Here is an 18,930-nt window from a genome sequence, read left to right as displayed (position 1 = left end):
CACAAACTGGAATGTGCAGATAGTCATCCCGAATGTCCACCGAGCAGAGGAATTCCCCGGTTCCATGGAAGCAATCACCGACCGAAGAGACTCCATTTTGAAATGAAGAATCTTCACGTGGTGATTGAGCAATTTGAGGTCCAGAATTGGACGAAGAGAGCCGTCTTTCTTCGGGACTACAAAGAGATTGGAGTAGAACCCGGAAAACCGTTCGTTTGAGGGAACGGGAACAATGACTCCGGCGGAAAGAAGGGAGGAAATGGCCTGCAGAAAACCCGGAGTCTGGGACCGCTGTCGCGGAGGCCGAGACCGGAAAAAACGTCTGTTCGGGGGTGAAGCAAATTCGATCTTGTATCCGGATGCGACAATTTCTCTGACCCAAGCGTCGTCGACAACGGACAGCCAAGCATCCACGAAAAAGGAAAGTCTGCCTCCCACCCTGGAAGAAATTCCAGGTGGGGGTGACCCGTCACTTAGAAGAAAATCTGCCGGAATTGGCGCCTGAAGATCTGGAATATTGTCCTCTAGATCTCCAGCGAGGAGCGGGTTTGTAGGAAGGTTTCCTCTGATCCCGCTCCCTGGTGGAGGGCGGCCGATCTTGTTGAGCAGATCTCTCCGTGGCAGAGAAGGGACGAAAGGGCCTGAATGGACGAAAACCTTTTCTGTTGAAAAAACGTTTTGGTCGAGACTGGGGAAGCGAAGTGCTTTTACCACCAGTGGCATCGGAAATTATCTGATCCAGCTTTGCACCAAAGAGTCTAGAGCCATGGAATGGCAGATTGGTAAGCGACTTTTTTGAAGTAGTGTCCGCATTCCATGACTTTAGCCAGAGGACTCGGCGTACAGCTACTATGTTGCTGTTAGCCCTTGCTACGCAGCCGGCCGCGTCCAAGGAGGCGGCCAAAAGGTATTTTCCTGCATGGTTAACCTGATCTGCAAGATCCGCCAACTCATCTTGAGGAGCTGATGCTAAGATGCCCCTGCAAAGAATTTTAGCCCAAGCGGAAATGACTTTCGCCACCCAGGCGGATGCGAAGATAGGACAGAGAGAGGCGCCAGATGCCTCAAAGATAGACTTAGCCAGAGATTCAATCTGCCTGTCAGTAGGATCTTTAAGCGATGCCCCATCTGGCAGAGAGAGCACCGTTTTTGAGGCTATCCGGGAAACTGGAGGATCCACCTCGGGAGCATTGGACCACTTTGTGAGCAGGTCTGCGTCAAAGGGGTACAGTAAGTCTAAGTACTTGCGGCCCGAGAAACGTTGCTCAGGGCGCTCCCAGTGTTTGGATAAGGTAGTATCGAAATCTTTGTGATTGGGAAAGGTTCGAGATGGAGGTCTTGCTCGTTTAAGGAGAACAGAGCATTCCTGAGGTGGAGTCTTATCCTGCTTAATCTTTAGCGTTTGGAAGATAGCTGAAATAAGGCTATCGACCATGTCCCGTGTTTTAGAAACGCTGTTCCCTTCCGAACTAGCATCCGATTGAGAGTCATCGCCCGACTGAAGGTCGTCATCCGAGGAAGGTCTGGGGGAAGCAGAAGGGCCCTGCGAGCTAGAGGACGAAGTAGACAGAGCCCGCTTCCTAGAACTCCTGCCCTGTCTGTCTCTCTGAAGGTCGCGGTCAGGTGCGGACGACTCACCCTGAGAGGCGGTCGGGGCACAGGTGGCTGTAGATAGCTGAGGTAATCGTTCTAAGACCTGGACCAGCGACTGTGATACTTTTGTCAAGTCAGATACAGACTGTGACATTACAACGGCCCACTCCGGGGGGAGGGAGGAGGGGAGAGTGCCCTCAGCCCGGGACTCCGTGCGCTCCTGAGATGCTGACATATTTGAAGGACTGCAGGGGGGGCAGAAAAGAGACGACTTACCCGATGCCCACTTCTTTTTACAGCGCGCACAGGCGTAATAGATAGTGGTGGGCCTGAAGCAGAGATCCCCTGAAGGGTTGGGCATAGGTAAACTGCACTAAATGGCCGCAGGAATTTAGGGAATAACTGCTGAGGAGAGCTAATCTTTGCCTCAGAGCAGAGCCTACCGAGATTCTGGCGAGCAGCAGAAAACGCTGAAGTGTCCCCCAAGCAGCGCAGGAAGGAGTGAAAATCCAGGAAATCCTTGTGCTGGAGGCTGGGGGCGGAGCTTAGCGGCTGCGCCGTGACTGGCTAACAGCGAAGGAGAGGGCATGGCCGAAGGAGGAGGCTGGCATATCAAAAGAAAAGGAGCCCTGTGATGGGCTAGAAAAGGCGCGCTGAAAAGAGCGCGCTCAGGGAGGGAGGAGAGAGAACGCAGAGGGAAAGTGAAAGGAAGACGCCGCAACCCCATGCCTACGCCGACATAACGGAGCTGTTGAGCAGATCTCTCCTATCTGACAGTGGCCCTGGGAAGTCTGCCTCCCCTGCTTGTGACGCTGTGTGGTGAGTGGAGGAATCCCCAGTGTCTCCCTGGGAGTGAGAAGCAAGCGGCGTGAGCGCGCGGCAGGCAGAGAGGAAATTCAAATAATTGTGGACCAGTAATCACCAAGGTCCAACTTCTCCCATTCACGGAGCTTATGCGGGGCCGGAGGGAACGTACAGGCACTTACCTGACGTCCCTGAAGAGGATGACCACAGGGGCCCACGGAGAAACGGCAGGCTGCTGGGGGGGTCCTCTGTACCCGCATCCTGCAGAAGACAGCCTGAACCTCCTGCGATCGCCGTCTTCCTCTCAGCCCTGTCCCGAGAAAGGGGTGAGGAGGGGGATTTGGCAAGGACCAGCCACCTGTCCACAACCCTTATCACCAGAAGGTGATAGGGAAAAAGTCCTGCCTGCGGTACTGAGAGTTGCGATGTGGGTGACACCACACTGCTCGCTCAGCCGCACGATATGGGAAATCAGGGTGATAACTATACCCTGTTTTCCGACAGAAAAAACCTCAAAGATAAAAGAGAAAAGATTAAAAGGTTCGATCTAAACCCTAAAGGAAAAAATGGATTAATAACTGCGGATCTGGGGAGATCCCGGTCCGCCTCCTACAGACACTAAGCACAAACTGAGGTGTTTGGTGCCTGTCGGTGGGTGTATACTGCCGGGGAGGAGCTAATTTTTATTGTTTTGCATAGTGTCAGCCTCCTAGCAGCAGCAGCATACACCCATGTTAATCTGTGTCCCCCAATAAGGCGATAAAGAAATGTTATTTATTAACTATTTTGTGTGATATGACTCTCTGATTTAAGGGCATAAAAACTAAATGTTTGGAAATTATGAAATTTTAAATTTTTTTACCAAATTTCCATTTTTTTAAACAAATAAACGCAAGTCATATCTAAGAAATGTTACCAATATCATGAAGTACAATATGTCACGAGAAAACATTCTCCGAATCACCAGCATCCGTTTAAACATTCTAGAGTTATTACCTCGTAAAGGGACACTGGTCAGAATTGAAAAAATTGGTCCGGTTACGAAGGCAAAAACAGGCTCTGGCGCGAAAAGTGTCAGATTACAGCTATGTAATACACCTATGGAAGTCTTCGGAGAGGAGGGCATAATCGGAGAACAGGCAGAGAGAGGCACAGACAGTGTTGCTACTTTCTGATAAGTGATTGTTGCATCAAACCTAGAATTACACACTGCTCGATACTGCATTATATGGTCCTCCATACTTCTGCTACTTTGTCTGCGTGCATCAGAGAGAAAAGGAAAGCAGTAACCGCTCATGTCTTTATGTGCTGAATATATGGGAGACATAGCTGCTAGTCTCTCTTCACTAGCTAAGAGGCAACTGAAAATTAGCGAGAGCCCGGACATAAAGCTAAAAAACTGTAATGCACCCAACATGACAGCTTATTCTTATGAGTAATGTGGAACTGGTTTGCTACTTCATTGTTCATAAATAGAGACTTGTAGGACTTTTTTTTTTAATCACAGTTATATATTCATGTCTTTTGTTTTATTTCAGAACTTAATATTTCAGATTTGGTGTCATGTGGACTAATATCCGATTATAAAGTTTTCTCCATACCCGATGATGTGAATGACATGAATGGAACCAAGATGGTAAGATATGTAGTATTAGAGAATTGTATCAATATGTTTCATTTATAGCTTATCAGACATGTAGTGACACAATCGTAAGGTGGCCACTGGGTTATCGTGGTTTCCAGGGCCCACTGCCGGCCTCTACATCTGCCACAGACCCTCTCTAAATCGATGCCTTCACTGGTCATGCCTTGGATGATGATATAAAACTGCTGAGGCTAATGATTGGCTGCAGTGGTCACATATTGTTGACGAAATGTCATTGCTGCAGCCATGTTAATGAATAAACTCCAGGGCAGCGCTGGAGTGACCGTATCTTTAGAGGATGAGAAATGTTCATTTTTGTTATTTTCAAATATTAGTTACCTTTGCGTCAGTTTTTGTAACCTCTTTAAGCAGTTGCTAAAATGTACCTGTGAATGCAGGTTCAAGTCCACCAGAAACTTTTGTTTTTATTTCATTAAAAAAAAAATAATGTACCCCAAAATCTATATACAGTATATATAAAATTGAAAGTATGTGTGTATCACCCACCAATCACGAAGCATCTTTCATTTCACCAGAGCTGTTTAAAAGAAGCTGAGCTGTGATTGGTTGCTATGAGCAACAGTTTTCCTTGCAGCCAATCACTAAGCATCTTTCATTTCACCAAAGCTATTTAATAGATGAAAGCTGTGCTGTGATTGGTTGCTATGAGCAACAGTTTTCCCACTCCACAACTCCTCAGCAGACGCTGACCGGGTGGGAGAAATCTAGCATCCCCGGAAACATAAGCTCCCAGCCATTGTCTGCCCCCCAGAAAGGAGCATATAGCACATGACAGAAATGAATCGCCCCCTCCCGTGCCCATATACCCATCACACATCCTCCATCCCATAGGTACATCTTCCCTCTGAAAAAGGAATCTCCGGTATGAAAGTTAGGGCAAATCCCTCAGCGCTATGATTCTGACCCCAGGTTTCTATTAAAAGGATCATTGGTATGGAAGTCAGGGCAAATCCATCCAGCGCTTTGGTTTTGACCCCAGGCCTCTCTTAAAGGAATACCCGGTATGGAAGTTAGGACCGTTCCACTCAGCGCTCTGGTCCTGTCCCCAGGCTGACAGGATGATGTGGGATATTAGGGGTAGTACGGTACAGACCAAAAGTTTGGAGACACCTTCTCATTCAAAAAGTTTTCTTTATTTTCATGACTATGAAAATTGTAGATTCACTCGGAAGGCATCAAAACTATGAATTAACACGTGTGGAATTATATAATTAACAAAAAAGTGTGAAACAACTGAAAATATGTCTTATATTCTAGGTTCTTCAAAGTAGCCACCTTTTGCTTTGATTATTACTTTGCACACTCTTGGCATTCTCTTGATGAGCTTCAAGAGGTAGTCACCGGAAATGGTCTTGAAGGAGTTCCCAGAGATGCTTTGCACTTGTTGGCCCTTTTGCCTTCACTCTGCGGTCCAGGTCACCCCAAACCATCTCGATTGGGTTCAGGTCTGGTGACTGTGGAGGCCAGGTCATCTGGCGTAGCACCCCATCACTCTCCTTCTTGGTCAAATAGCCCTTACAAAGCCTGGAGGTGTGTTTGTGGTCATTGTCCTGTTGAAAAATAAATGATGATCCACCTAAACGCAAACCGGATTGAATAGTATGCCGCTGCAAGATGCGGTGGTAGCCATGCTGGTTCAGTATGCCTTCAATTTTGAATAAATCCCCAACAGTGTCACCAGCAAAGCACCCCCACACCATCACACCTCCTCCATGCTTCACGGTGGGAAGCAGGCATGTAGAGTCCATCCGTTCACCTTTTCTGCATCACACAAAGACACGGTGGTTGGAACCAAAGATCTCAAATTTGGACTCATCAGACCAGTAACGGGGTCTACCAAGCTGGGGTACCTCTTTCAGTACCACCCCGTGTTTTCGGAGGTCCGCTCTGCGTTGGCTGGAGTCTGAATGAATGACGCTGGCTGGAATCCCTTGTTTACATGGGCGCATATAAAAGATCACTGCTTCTCCATGTATTTCCAGTCTGATAACACTTTACTCACAGGACACAGAATATATCACACAGATACAGAGGGCAGGCCAATAGAAAAGCGGCAGGCCAGACATGCATTACAAAAGCCGCAGGTGGCCGGAGCCTGCCGATTTTTACTGTGGAAATTACAAAGGTGGGGGCAGGGCGGACAAAAGGGGATTGCTGATGCATTAGGGACATGCATCTCACATAGAACCTATTATCCATACATATAACTGCACAACATATTCTGGGTGCTAATTGGTTCTGTAACACGTAACAAGACCAAAGCACAGATTTCCACTGGTCTAATGTCCATTCCTTGTGTTCTTTAGCCCAAACAAATCTCTTCTGCTTGTTGCCTGTCCTTAGCAGTGGTTTCCTAGCAGCTATTTTACCATGAAGGCCTGCTGCACAAAGTCTCCTCTTAACATTTGTTGTAGAGATTTGTCTGCTGCTGGAACTCTGTGTGGCATTGACCTGTTCTCTAATCTGAGCTGCTGTTAACCTGTGATTTCTGAGGCTGGTGACTCGGATGAACTTATCCTCTGGAGCAGAGGTGACTCTTGGTCTTCCTTTCCTGGGGCGGTCCTCATGTGAGCCAGTTTCTTTGTAGCGCATGATGGTTTTTGCCACTGCACTTGGGGACACTTTCAAAGTTTTCCCAATTTTTCGGACTGACTGACCTTCCTTTCTTAAAGTAATGATGGCCACTTGTTTTTCTTTACTTAGCTGCTTTTTTCTTGCCATAATACAACTAACAGTCTATTCAGTAGAACTATCAGCTGTGTATCCACCAGACTTCTGCACAACACAACTGATGGTCCAACCCCATTTATAAGGCATGAAAACCCACTTATTAAACCTGACAGTGCACACCTGTGAAGTGAAAACCACTTCCGGTGACAACCTCTTGAAGCTCATCAAGAGTATGCCAAGAGTGTGCAAAGCAGTAATCGAAGCAAAAGGTGGCTACTTTGAAGAACCTAGAATATAAGACATATTTTCAGTTGTTTCACACTTTTTTGTTAATTATATAATTCAACATGTGTTAATTCATAGTTTTGATGCCTTCCGAGTGAATGTACAATTTTCATAGTCATGAAAATAAAGAAAACTCTTTGAATGAGAAGGTGTGTCCAAACTTTTGGTCTGTACTGTGTGTGTGTGTGTATATATGTATATGTGTATATATATATAATATATTTATTTCTCCTATGCCTCATTGGGGGACACAGAGACCGTGGGTGTTATGCTTTCCTGCCACTAGGTGGTTAAAACTAAAAGAGAAAGAGCGCAATAGGGTCTTACCCAGGTAAAAGGGATATAGTTCAAGCTATTATACTCACCAATAGCAGGAGAGTTGGAGGCATAAAGGAATAGAAGTCAAAGCTGCTGCACATCCAAATGGCCACTCCGTGACCATAAATCATCAGATATCAAAGAAATAATTTTCGGATTAACCGTGCGCTGCTAGACAAAACGACTCCTTTCCAGATTGTGTACTTGTATACTTTTATTTTCCCAACGCGTTTCGAAGTTTCAAACTTCTTCCTCAGGGGATGATATGTACAAACAGACAGAGTAGCTCCCAGTTTTATACATACAAATTTCAAATATTGGCGCCAAAGGTCACATGTTACAGGGAAAGAATGTCAAAGGTCATCAGTACCAAAAAAATGTACAAAAAAATGTTTAAAACTGCATTGTTTCTACCTTAATACATTCTCTTAAAATATTTATTTGCAGGTCATAAAAAGAAAAAGAAGAATAAATGAAAAAAGCAATGAAATAAATATATAAAAATATAAAATGATAGACCTGTGCTAGAACTTATAAAAAAAAGCAAGGAGCAGTAAATCACAGCTCAAACCATCATCCTAAATGGGCAGACGAAAGAGAACGAGAAAAAGAAGAAAAGAAGAAAATGATTATATACATATATATATATATATATATATATATATATATATATATATATATATATATATATATTAAAAAGATTCTTTTATTCAATATAATAAAATAATAAAATAATTTTTTATTATATTGAATAAAAGAATCTTTTTAATATATATATATATATATATATATATATATATATATATATGTATATTCATTATCCATCATTTTCTTCTTTTTCTCGTTCTCTTTCGTCTGCCCATTTAGGATGATGGTTTGAGCTGTGATTTACTGCTCCTTCTTGCTTTTTTTTTTATAAGTTCTAGCACAGGTCTATCATTTTATATTTTTATATATTTATTTCATTGCTTTTTTCGTTTATTCTTTTTCTTTTTATGACCTGCAAATAAATATTTTAAGAGAATGTATTAAGGTAGAAACAATGCAGTTTTAAACATTTTTTTGTACATTTTTTTGGTACTGATGACCTTTGACATTCTTTCCCTGTAACATGTGACCTTTGGCGCCAATATTTGAAATTTGTATGTATAAAACTGGGAGCTACTCTGTCTGTTTGTACATATCATCCCCTGTGGAAGAAGTTTGAAACTTCGAAACGCGTTGGGAAAATAAAAGTATACAAGTACACAATCTGGAAAGGAGTCGTTTTGTCTAGCAGCGCACGGTTAATCCGAAAATTATTTCTTTGATATCTGATTCCTGCCACTAGGAGGACACTAAGTAAACTAGGAAAAGTTAACTCCTCCCCTGCAGCATACACCCTCTCGCTGGATGAGATCTCATCAGTTCTTGCTTAGTGTCTGTAGGAGGCACTTGGGTCTGGTTTCAGACCCCATCTTTTTTATTTTATTTTTGAATTTTTCTGTAAATTTTTATTTTTTAATTAACGGAGTGAAGGGGGCGACGGTTCCTTTCTACGGCCCGCGCTCCCCCGAATCAACAACAGGCAAGCACGTGGAGTAACCCTTCACGTACACTTTTCTGCAACAAATAGGGACTGGTTCTTTACCGATCACGGATTCAAGGGCGAGCGCAGAAGACCCGTTTTGGAGAAGATCGTACAGCGCTTTCTTCAGCCCTGAGTCAGCCCCATAGCTCTCCGTCCCCGATTGAGCATGCCTCTTTAAGCTCTCCATCCCCCTGCTCATAGGGAGGACCGATTGAGCATACTTCTTTAAGCTCTCCGTCCCCCTGCCCAGAGGGAGGACCGATCGACCATCCCCCTTCAAGAACTCCAGCTCTGCTACATCAGTCCAGGATGAGAAGAATGGACTCGGCGCTGAGTGAGCACTGGAGTGGAGGTATGGGGTCGGGTCCTGACCCCGGGAGAAGCGCTGACTTAGCGTCAGCGGCGGCACACCGGCGCCCTCGCGGCCCCCGCGTTCAGCGTTCTCGGGTGGCCCGAGAAATGTTGTCCTCGGCTTTTTCCGGCCTGCTAGGCCGCAATCTCCATAGCGCCGCCCCGGCGCCTACCGCGGGTAGGCCAGAAATTGAGCCCCCGGCTTTTCAGGCCTACTAGGCCGCAGTTTGCATAGCGCCGCCCGCACTATTAACCCCGCCCCCTCCTCTTGGCGCCTCTCATTACTGGCGAGACGCGCAATTGTAATCTCGGGGGCCATCTCCTTTTACCTCAGAGCTGTGAGGTGACCTTTCAGGCGGAAACCGGGTGACACTACAACAGCTATTCCTCCAGGGGGACGCAGTACAGGATCGGGTAAGCTGCATCTGCCTTCAGACTAAGGCTTAACCCTTTCCCGGCACATTCTCTGCTGCTGCAGTTAGACTTTGCCGTTAACCCTTTCCGGAGCGCTAAGCAGGCTGCTAAGAAGCACACTATGTTCTATGCCGTGTGTGCCACTTGCAAATCTACTCTGCCCTGCGCCAGATTAATCCGTTATGCACAGACTGCAACGCGGCCTGCGCCCAAACGCCTCTCGTCGCCGCTGCTGCGAGTCTTCCTGCGTTTAGTCCCCCTGAGTGGGCTGCTCCCCTGTCACGGCCGGTGGAGTCACGGACTACAGGCTATAGACTCTCTCCGGGAAGCCTCTTTAAATCGGAGGGCATCTTCGCGGGGAACCGTCCACCAGCAGGGACCGTACTTGTTCAAGGGACAGTCAAGCGAGAGAGCGGACCCATGACACGTCCCCCAGTCACGCTCGTGCTTCAGCACCAGCAAGTTCTGTTTCTCGCTCTCCCTCTCCTAATGGTGACAGCGAGTACGACTCTGAATTGGAATCTGACGCTTCAGCTCCCCAATCCTCCAACTGGCCAAGAGTCGCTTGATTCACTTATAGAATCCGTCATCAGGATTCTGGAGTTAAAGGAGGAAAATACTCCTCCTCCAGCACACGCTTTGTCGTTTAAGAGGACCAAGCGTGTACGCAAATTATTTACCAGCCACCCTGATTTTAAGGACATTGTCCAGAGACATAGGAATCGACCACATAAGAGATTCTCAGGGCATAAGTCTATTCAGGCTGAATACCCTTTTCACCCAGGCCTAATGAAAGATTGGTTGGAGTCCCCATCTGTGGACCCTGCTGTATTGAGGTTGGCTTCTAAGACGCTCCTATCCGTTTCGGAAGGTTCCTCGGTGAGAAACCTCTCCGATTGTCAAACTGATTATCTCGCCCGCTCAGTTTTTGAGGTTTCAGGAGCAGTGTTTTCCATCGTTTGCAGCGATTTGGGTCACTAAGGCTATGGCCGCTTGGACAGAGGTCTTAATCACTGCTCTTTAGGGAAGCAATCTCCCTCCGGGAGCTACCAAGGTCGCCAGGCTGATAGTTCACGCAGGAGATTTTGTAGTTGATGCCTGTTTTGATGCCGCCAATGGGGCTGCTCAAATTGCTGCTAATGCAATCTCCATTAGAAGAGCTCTTTGGCTCCGTGACTGGCGAGCGGACGCCATGTCTAAAAGTTCGCTGACTTCTCTACCTTATCAGTCTGGTCGCCTCTTTGGGAGAAGCTGGACCAGCTCACCTCTGATTCTACCGGGGGAAAAAAGTAATTTCCCTCCTCAGCAAAAGGCTGTTCGGCCGTTTCGGAACCAACAGCCGACGCGATTTCTTTTCGCAATAACTCGGTTGGTCCTCCTCTACCTTCTCTTCCGACTCTAGTCGGCCCCCATGCGGAGACGGAGGCACCCAGGTCTCATACAGACCTAATCGCTCTTGGAAACCCAGACCCAGGGCATCCGGTTCTCGAGGACCCTGATCCCACAAATCTTCTACGCAATGAGTTGTTGCGGTATCCGGCGGACGATGGCAGAGTACGAGATCGTCTAATTTCATCCAGTCACACCTGGCTCGCAGTCGTCCACGACAAGTGGGTCAGGGAACTGGTGTCCTCCGGATACAAGATAAAATTCTCCGTCAACACGTTTCTTCCCATCCTTCCTCCCCAAAAAGTAGACAACAGCCTCCTTCGGGCTGTGTAGGCGCTGCAAAAGGACGGAGTTGTCATTCCAGTCCTTCAGGACGAACGGTTCAGAGGTTTTTATTCAAACCTTTTTGTGGTTCCAAAGAGGGACGGGACGATGCGGCCCATACTGGACCTCAAACTGTTAAATCAGTTTGTCAAGGTACGACGGTTCCGAATGGAATCTCTCCGATCAGTTGTCACTTCCTTGGAAAAAGGAGAGTTCCTAGCATCCACCCACATCAAGGACTCTTACCTTCACATTCCGATATGCGCGTCCCGCCAGCAGTTCCTACGTTTTGCAATTCACGAGAAACACTTCCAGTTCGTTGCCTTGCCCTTCGGACTCGCCACCGCCCCCAGGGTCTTTGCCAAGGTCATGGCGGCTGTCACGGCCATTCTTCACTCTCTGGGAGTGGTAGTGTTACCGTATCTGGACGTCCTGCTCATCAAGAGCCCGTCCTTTCCAGCATCCGAGAATCCGTAAATATAACAGTTAATGCACTTTCTCGCCTGGGCTGGAAAATAAACTTCGAAGAGTCCTTCCCAAAGCCGGCTCAACAGTTTTCCTTTTTGGGAATGATATTTGATACTTCCCGTGGTTGGTCATTCTCCCTCCAGAGAAGACCCGAGCCTTACAACAAGCAGCGCGGTCTCTCTCTCAACCAGTTTCTCTCTCCATTCGTTTCACCATAAGAATTCTCGGACAGATGGTAGCAGCGATGGAGGCTGTCCCGTTCGCCCAGTTCCATCTCCGTCCCTTGCAACATGTGAGTCTGTTAGCCTGGGACAAGAACCCGTTCTCTCTGGACCATCGGTTCCTCCTGTCTCTGCGGGTCAGACAAGCCCTCAAGTGGTGGACTCTGAAATCCTCCCTGAATCAAGAGAAGTCTTTTCTCCCAGTACAATGGTTGCTTGGTAGTAACTACTGACGCAAGTCTTCTGGGCTGGGGTGCGGGTTTTTGTCGCCACACGGCACTGGGTCGGTGGTCTCCTCGAGAGTCTCGGCTCCCCACCAACATCCTAGAGATTCGAGCGATCAGATTAACCCTACAGAGTTTTCACCATCTCCTTGCAGGCCACTTCATCAGGATCCAATCCGACCATGCCACGTTTGTGGCGTATATCAACCGCCAGGGGAGAACTCGAAGCAGGATGGCCATGCACGAAGTGAGTCACATTCTCCATTGGGCCGAAACCAATCATTCGCCCATCTCGGCAGTCGACATCCCGGGCGTAGAAAATTGGGCAGCAGATTTTCTCAGCCGCAAGGGCCTGGCCTCGGGAGAGTGGTCTCTTCATCCGGAGGTTTTAAGCAGATTTGCCATCTTTCGGGGACTCCGGATGTTGATCTCATGGCTTCGAGATTAAACAACAAGGTTCTTCAATCCATCGCCCGATCACGCGATCCACGCGCCATCGGTGTGGACGCCCTAGTTCTGTCGTGGCACCAGTTCCGGCTCCCGTACATCTTTCCTCTCTTCCCTTGCTTCCGAGGGTCATCAAGAAGATCAGATCGGAAAGACTACCAGTGATTCTTGTCGTGCCAGATTGGCCGCGCTTGGTACGCAGAACTGATTCAACTAGTCGCCGATGTTCCCTGGCATCTTCCAGATCGTCCAGATCTGCTCTCTCAGGGTCCGTTTGACCACCAGAACTCCGGGGCCTTGTCCTTAACGGCGTGGCCGTTGAATTCTGGATTTTAACAAAGGCTGGGTTTTCTCACAACGTGATTTCCACAATGATAAGTGCTAGGAAGCCTGTGTCCATGCGCATCTATCACCACACCTGGAAAACCTTTTTTCTTGTGGTGCAAGGATCGTGGCCGATTCCCTGTGACGTTCTCCATTCCTACTATCTTGGAATTCCTTCAATCCGGACTAACGTCGGGCCTCGCACTTAGTTCCCTCAACGGCCAGATCCCAGCCTTGTCAGTGTTATTCCAACGCAGACTTGCCACCAAACCTCAAGTCAGGACATTCCTTCAGGGACTTGCCCATGTGGCGGCTCCTTATAGACGACCATTGGAACCTGGGGACCTTATCCTGGTTCTTGGGGCCCTACAGTAGGCTCCCTTTGAACCCCTCAACGACGTTCCGCTGACTGTTCTGTCTTGGAAGGTGGTCTTTTTAGTGACAATTGCGTCAATCCGACGTCTTTCAGAATCGGCGGCTCTATCTTGCCGCCCTCTGTTCCTGAATTTTCATCAGTGCAAGGAAGTCCTCAAGACTGCTCTGTCCTTCCTGCCCAAGGTCGTATCCTCTTTCCACCTCACTGAGGAAATTGTTTTGCCTTCTTTTTGTCCGGCACCAGTCCATCGTATTGAGGAAGCCCTCCACACTCTGGATGTGGTTAGGGCTCTGAGATAGGACATCTCGCGGACGGCTCCCTTCCGCAAGTCAAATGCCCTGTTCATACTTCCAGACGGGCATAAGAAGAGGCTAGCCAGGTGGATCCGCATCGCGATTCAAGAATCTTATCGTGTCAGGAACACGCCTGTCCCAGCAGGGATTACGGCACATTCTACCCGCTCAGTGGGCGCCTCTTCGGCCATTCGGCACCTGGCCTCGGCAGTACAGGTCTGCAAAGCTGCGACTTGGTCCAGTCTGCATACCTTTACAAAGCATTACCTGATTCATTCTCAGGCCTCTGCGGATGCAGCGCTCGGCAGACGCATCCTGCAAGCGGCAGTACCTCAGAGTTCAATCAGTGGTACATGGGGTTTTAGCACATGTATGCTCCCCACCCAGGGACTGCTTTAGGACGTCCCACGGTCTCTGTGTCCCCCAATGAGGCGTAGGATAAATAGGGATTTTTGTGTATTCACCGTAAAATCGTTTTCTCCGAGCCATTCATTGGGGGACACAGCACCCACCCGGTGTTTAGCATCTTTATGTTGTGACATAGTTATAGTACAACTGATTAAGCTCCTACTGCTTTTTCACCGAACTGATGAGATCTCGTCCAGCGAGAGGGTGTATGCTGCAGGGGAGGAGGTAACTTTTTCTAGTTTACTTAGTGTCCTCCTAGTGGCAGGAAAGCATAACACCCACGGTCTCTGTGTCCCCCAATGAATGGCTCGGAGAAAAGGATTTTATGGTGAGTACACAAAAATCCCTGTGTGTGTGTGTGTGTGTGTGTGTGTGTATATATATATATGTGTGTGTATAACTTGTTATAACTAACAATAGTTAGTTACCATGCCCAGGCAATGCCGGACTCTTCAGCTAGTGATACCAATAAAAACGACATATCACCTCCAAAAAATAAAAGCTGTAAAAAACAATATTTTTATATTTACAATGTGATGATTGCAGAGATTATGAAAAAGTGCGTTACACTCATTCTCTAGGGTCATACATGGCCTGGGCAACCCCTTTAAGAGAAAATATTTTTATGGAAAGCTTTAGAAAATAATTACAAACTTGAAAGCCATTCTGTATTAAACGATCGACTATTTTCTTGGCTTTATATTTCCTTCTCTCAGGTCTTCTCTGCTGTAGAGTTTTTGCTGACCCACTGGCACCACTCCTTGGAACTTCGCAGCCTCCCTTTCCGACAGTACATAGAGGACGGCGTTTGCAGTGCGTTCAGCAATACCTTCTATCACGATCAGATGGAAAGGAAGAAATCTGGGCTTCCCTCACAAGATCCTGCTGCCATCATTGACTTGTACAATTATGCCATTGCGTTTCTAGCACAGGCAGTTTCTTCAGAGCGACTCACCGAACTGTCCTGGCCAGTAACGGAGTTTTCATCTCCTGATGGCAGCTCTCTAATGCCGCCTACAGACTGGAACAGTCCCAGCCATCTTTCCTGGCTAAAGAAGGCTGTACTTTCTTTCCAGCTTCCACAAATGGACAAGCCTCCACATGGAGGTGAGCAAGTAGATATACAAATAGTATAGCTATAGAAATGGGGTTGCTGATGTTGAAACAAACAAGCATTGCAACGAGGCTCTAATTTAGTGTAACAGTTTCAGCTTGGCTTTGCTTCTGTAATCATTTTGTGCAATTGAGTTTATCTGAAATATTACGGTCATCTCTTCCTGGCAGCTCCTTGGGTCCCAGTTTGCTCCATGATTATGGACTACGTGTCACAGATCACGCGGTCACCAGCAGGTCTTCCCTTGTTGTTCTCTGAAGTTGAGCTCCTCCTGGGTCGCATAAAGAAACCGTTTGCACAGGAATGCACTGCCGGCATCACACCATCGGTACAAGATGTTCCATGGGATGAGATTATTGCTCTTTGCATCAACCACAAACTAAGAGCCTGGGACCCGCCTTTAATTCCTGAATCCAAAGGTAAACTTATGTTCTACATAAGAGAATTTTCTTTTTTGCATTATGTAAAACATTTAATAAACTTAAATTTCTTTCAATTATACTTTTTTATATGGATTTTTGCAAACATAGGGTTAATATGGTAGGAAGAGATGGAACAACAGAGGCACAACCCCCTTTCCTTTTATTAATAATATATATGAAAACCAGCTTACTGTCCCAGGTCTGCTGATGTGTGACGACAAAGAAGAATCATGCAGGATGTGGCCAATAACATGTCATTTGTATGCTGGGCTACAATCCGTGTGATGCTTATCAGTGTCACACGTACCGGTGCCTGGGAAAAAGCAGTATAGTTCGCGCTGTTTCCAGGTGCTGGGTGCTGAAGGCAGCTCTCATCATTTTCGCCTGGTTGCGCTGATCTCAGGGAAACCAGGCAACAATGATGAGAGCTGCTTTAAGTACCCAGTGCGAACTGTACTGGTACGTGTCACACTGGTATGCGTCACACGGATGCCACACATATGTAACACATGGATAGCTCCTTTACTGGTTTTTCCAGTACCGGAAATATAAGGACATGTGAAGGGGGACTTACTCATTGGACCATGGAGGTATGTGTGCTTATAATACTGGTCTTCTGTTAGTTGAGACACGGCATCTCAGTCTCGGAGCTCTGCTTCTTCAGATTTCAGAGTGTCCCGATACATGACTATCATGGGTGCCATTTGAATTATGCAATGGGGGCTGTATATTATAATATTGCAAAACTCCTTTAACTAGGATATTTTACATGGCAGGCTGCATTTAGAGGGACACTGTCAGCAGATTTTTTTTAGACCTCAAACTAATGTCCTCGATGTAAAGTACCTGTAAATGTGGATGATGTCCGTACCTTTGTTTTAGAAGTCTTGTGCCTCTGTGTTCCAGAAATCCTTTGGCTAATTTGTATGCAGATGAGCCACCAGTATGGGGATTTGGCACTTTTCACTGTGACTTACTCTCCTGTCCAAGATCTTGCACAGGCGCTGTCATTCCAGGGGGTAGCAGTCCTGGGCGAGCATCTTGCAATGTCAACAGGACCTAACTACCCATGTGCCACCTTCTGAGAATGATTGTGTCTTTGCAAGATCTCAGATGGAGGTCCGGGTCTTAGAGAATAGTGACTTGTCAGTCACTGACAGGAGGACACAGGTGGGCAGAGGAGATGCCTGAGAACTGTAAGTGCAGAGGGCCTATAAAACAAAAGTATGGACGTTATTAACATGACAGGGACTGTACTGCGATGATGATAATTTGAGGTGTAAACCTACTGCCGGGCTCTCTTTAACTCCAAATGTGCATATCGTATTGGTATTAAATAGGCCATTGCTGTTTATTTCTTGACAGTTTCCCAAGAAGATTTTTATGTGTATTTCTTTGAGGAAGATTTGAGAGACTACACATATCCGGATACATGGGAAAATGCTCGTCTCTCCACTCATCAGAACGGACTAGAAACGTCAAACATGTAATCGTTTTTTTTTTATTTGCGTTTTTAAAATCTGGAATAGCCTGAACCCAAGAGAAATGGTGTATTCTGTTTCATTATTCTAGTGCTTCAAGTGAACCATTGTGTTTCCTTACATTGCAGCCCCCAATGTAACAGGAAGCCTTCCGTACAGACACCTCGGACTCTACACACGGGCCTTGTATCCAGTAAAAATGATACTGAGAACATCATGAGAAATCCAGAGCTGTCTGATCTCGAGTCTCTTTCGTCACAGCTAAACCGCTCCCTCTTAGCCGAGAAAGAGGAGGATGAAAGGTAATGGCAGTCTTCTTCTAATGGCGATTCCTCTTAATATCAGCTTTTGGGGAGGTCAAAACAATCAGCAAAAATAATTTACTGATAAATTACTGATATTGATTAAATTACTGATAAAATACTTTGTATAATTATCATTTTAATTATAATGTGGATTTATAATTACAGATTCAATGAAAAACTGCAGCAGCTACTGGTGGAAGAACCTCTTGATGATGCATCCCTTTGCCTACCTTTATACCTACCCATCCCTTCACTGTCAGATTCTCTAGAAAATTCAATTATAGTTCCAGCTTTGCAGAAGTCCTCAACACGAGGCGCTAAATATTCTCCAGCCAAGACAGATCTTACTGTGCACTTCTCCGCACTAAAACCATCCATGAAAGACAGAATAAATGAGTTATGTGTGAATTTGAGAAGGAATCAGCAAGAGGATATTGCGTTCAGCTTACACCTTAGCAACCTGCTTTCTATGGCAGAAATTGATGAAGAGAGCAGTTCTTCAAATAAATAAGACCCTATTTACATCCAGTGGTGCTGGTCTTGGCTTATTAATATCTAGAAGTCTAAGGAAATGATCCACATCTGCTATAGTCTATCAGCGATTATTACACCATTACAATGGTATTAAAGTGATCAGTTCTTTCATTTGGCTTGTTACAAGATCCAATAAATATATCTTCTGATATTTCTTTTCTTTTAGAACATTAAGTGAAAAATGTTCAGTTTGCAGAGCTGTGTTAGATTTGAAAAATGAAATGGAAAATATTTGCCAAATTATTTAGCCAGCAATTTGTACATATAAAATGGAGTAAAAAATGTATAGTTTTCAGCATATTATGACTATATTTGCTGTGTGTATTTTATTTTATGAAATTGTGAATCACAATAAATTTCAAGTCTGTATAATTCTTATTGAGGTTGCAATATCTGAAAGCTGGATACATGTCTTTTATTTGTGTGTTTTGTTTTTTTTTTATTAAGAATTTGAACTAATCGTAGCCGGAAGTGTGTTCTATGGAGCTGACATAATCGGATAATCTGATCACGTACACCCATACAAATCTATGGGTGCTAGTGAAACAATGTCGTATGAGCCCTGAGAGCATTTGTAATAGCACGGCACATATGGATGTGTTTTGGTGTTACTGTGAAGTAAAACAAAATGAATTCGTTTTAATATCTCTTATCCACATGAAGCAGAGAAATGTCTATTTAGAAATTGACATGCAATGTAGTTCTTAAAGGGAAGCTGTTGCCAGGTTATTGCTACCTAATTTGAGAGCAGCACAATGGAGGGGTAGAGACCCTGACTCCGATATATCACTCACTACGTTAGTTACTGGCGTTTTTTTCTTTTTTTTTAAATCGCTGTTTTATCAGTAGAAGATTATCACTAGAGGACTACTTAAAGGGGTTGTCCACTGCTAGGACAACCCCTTCTTGATCTAAATGTTTGGCCCTGA

General features: G+C 45.9%; 1 protein-coding gene across 4 annotated transcripts in view; it reads left to right on the top strand.

Moving 5' to 3' along the window:
- The window catches only part of MCM3AP (minichromosome maintenance complex component 3 associated protein), a 135,712-nt gene extending 117,333 nt beyond the window's left edge, over positions 1 to 18,379 (top strand). For all 4 annotated transcript variants that reach the window (XM_073577522.1, XM_073577524.1, XM_073577525.1 and 1 more), the window contains 6 exons: positions 3,936 to 4,033; positions 14,862 to 15,252; positions 15,430 to 15,678; positions 17,047 to 17,167; positions 17,291 to 17,464; positions 17,633 to 18,379. In XM_073577522.1, coding sequence (XP_073433623.1) covers positions 3,936 to 4,033; positions 14,862 to 15,252; positions 15,430 to 15,678; positions 17,047 to 17,167; positions 17,291 to 17,464; positions 17,633 to 17,978 — 1,379 coding nt within the window. In that variant the 3' untranslated portion in view covers positions 17,979 to 18,379. The remainder of the gene's footprint in view (positions 1 to 3,935; positions 4,034 to 14,861; positions 15,253 to 15,429; positions 15,679 to 17,046; positions 17,168 to 17,290; positions 17,465 to 17,632) is intronic.
- The last annotated feature ends 551 nt before the right edge of the window (positions 18,380 to 18,930 follow it).

The sequence above is a fragment of the Dendrobates tinctorius genome, unplaced genomic scaffold (assembly GCF_039654945.1).
Source record: "Dendrobates tinctorius isolate UK_male_01 unplaced genomic scaffold, ASM3965494v1 ptg000056l, whole genome shotgun sequence".
In the NCBI taxonomy this organism is placed as follows: Eukaryota; Metazoa; Chordata; class Amphibia; order Anura; family Dendrobatidae; genus Dendrobates; species Dendrobates tinctorius.
This window is presented reverse-complemented; position numbering and strand designations above follow the sequence as displayed.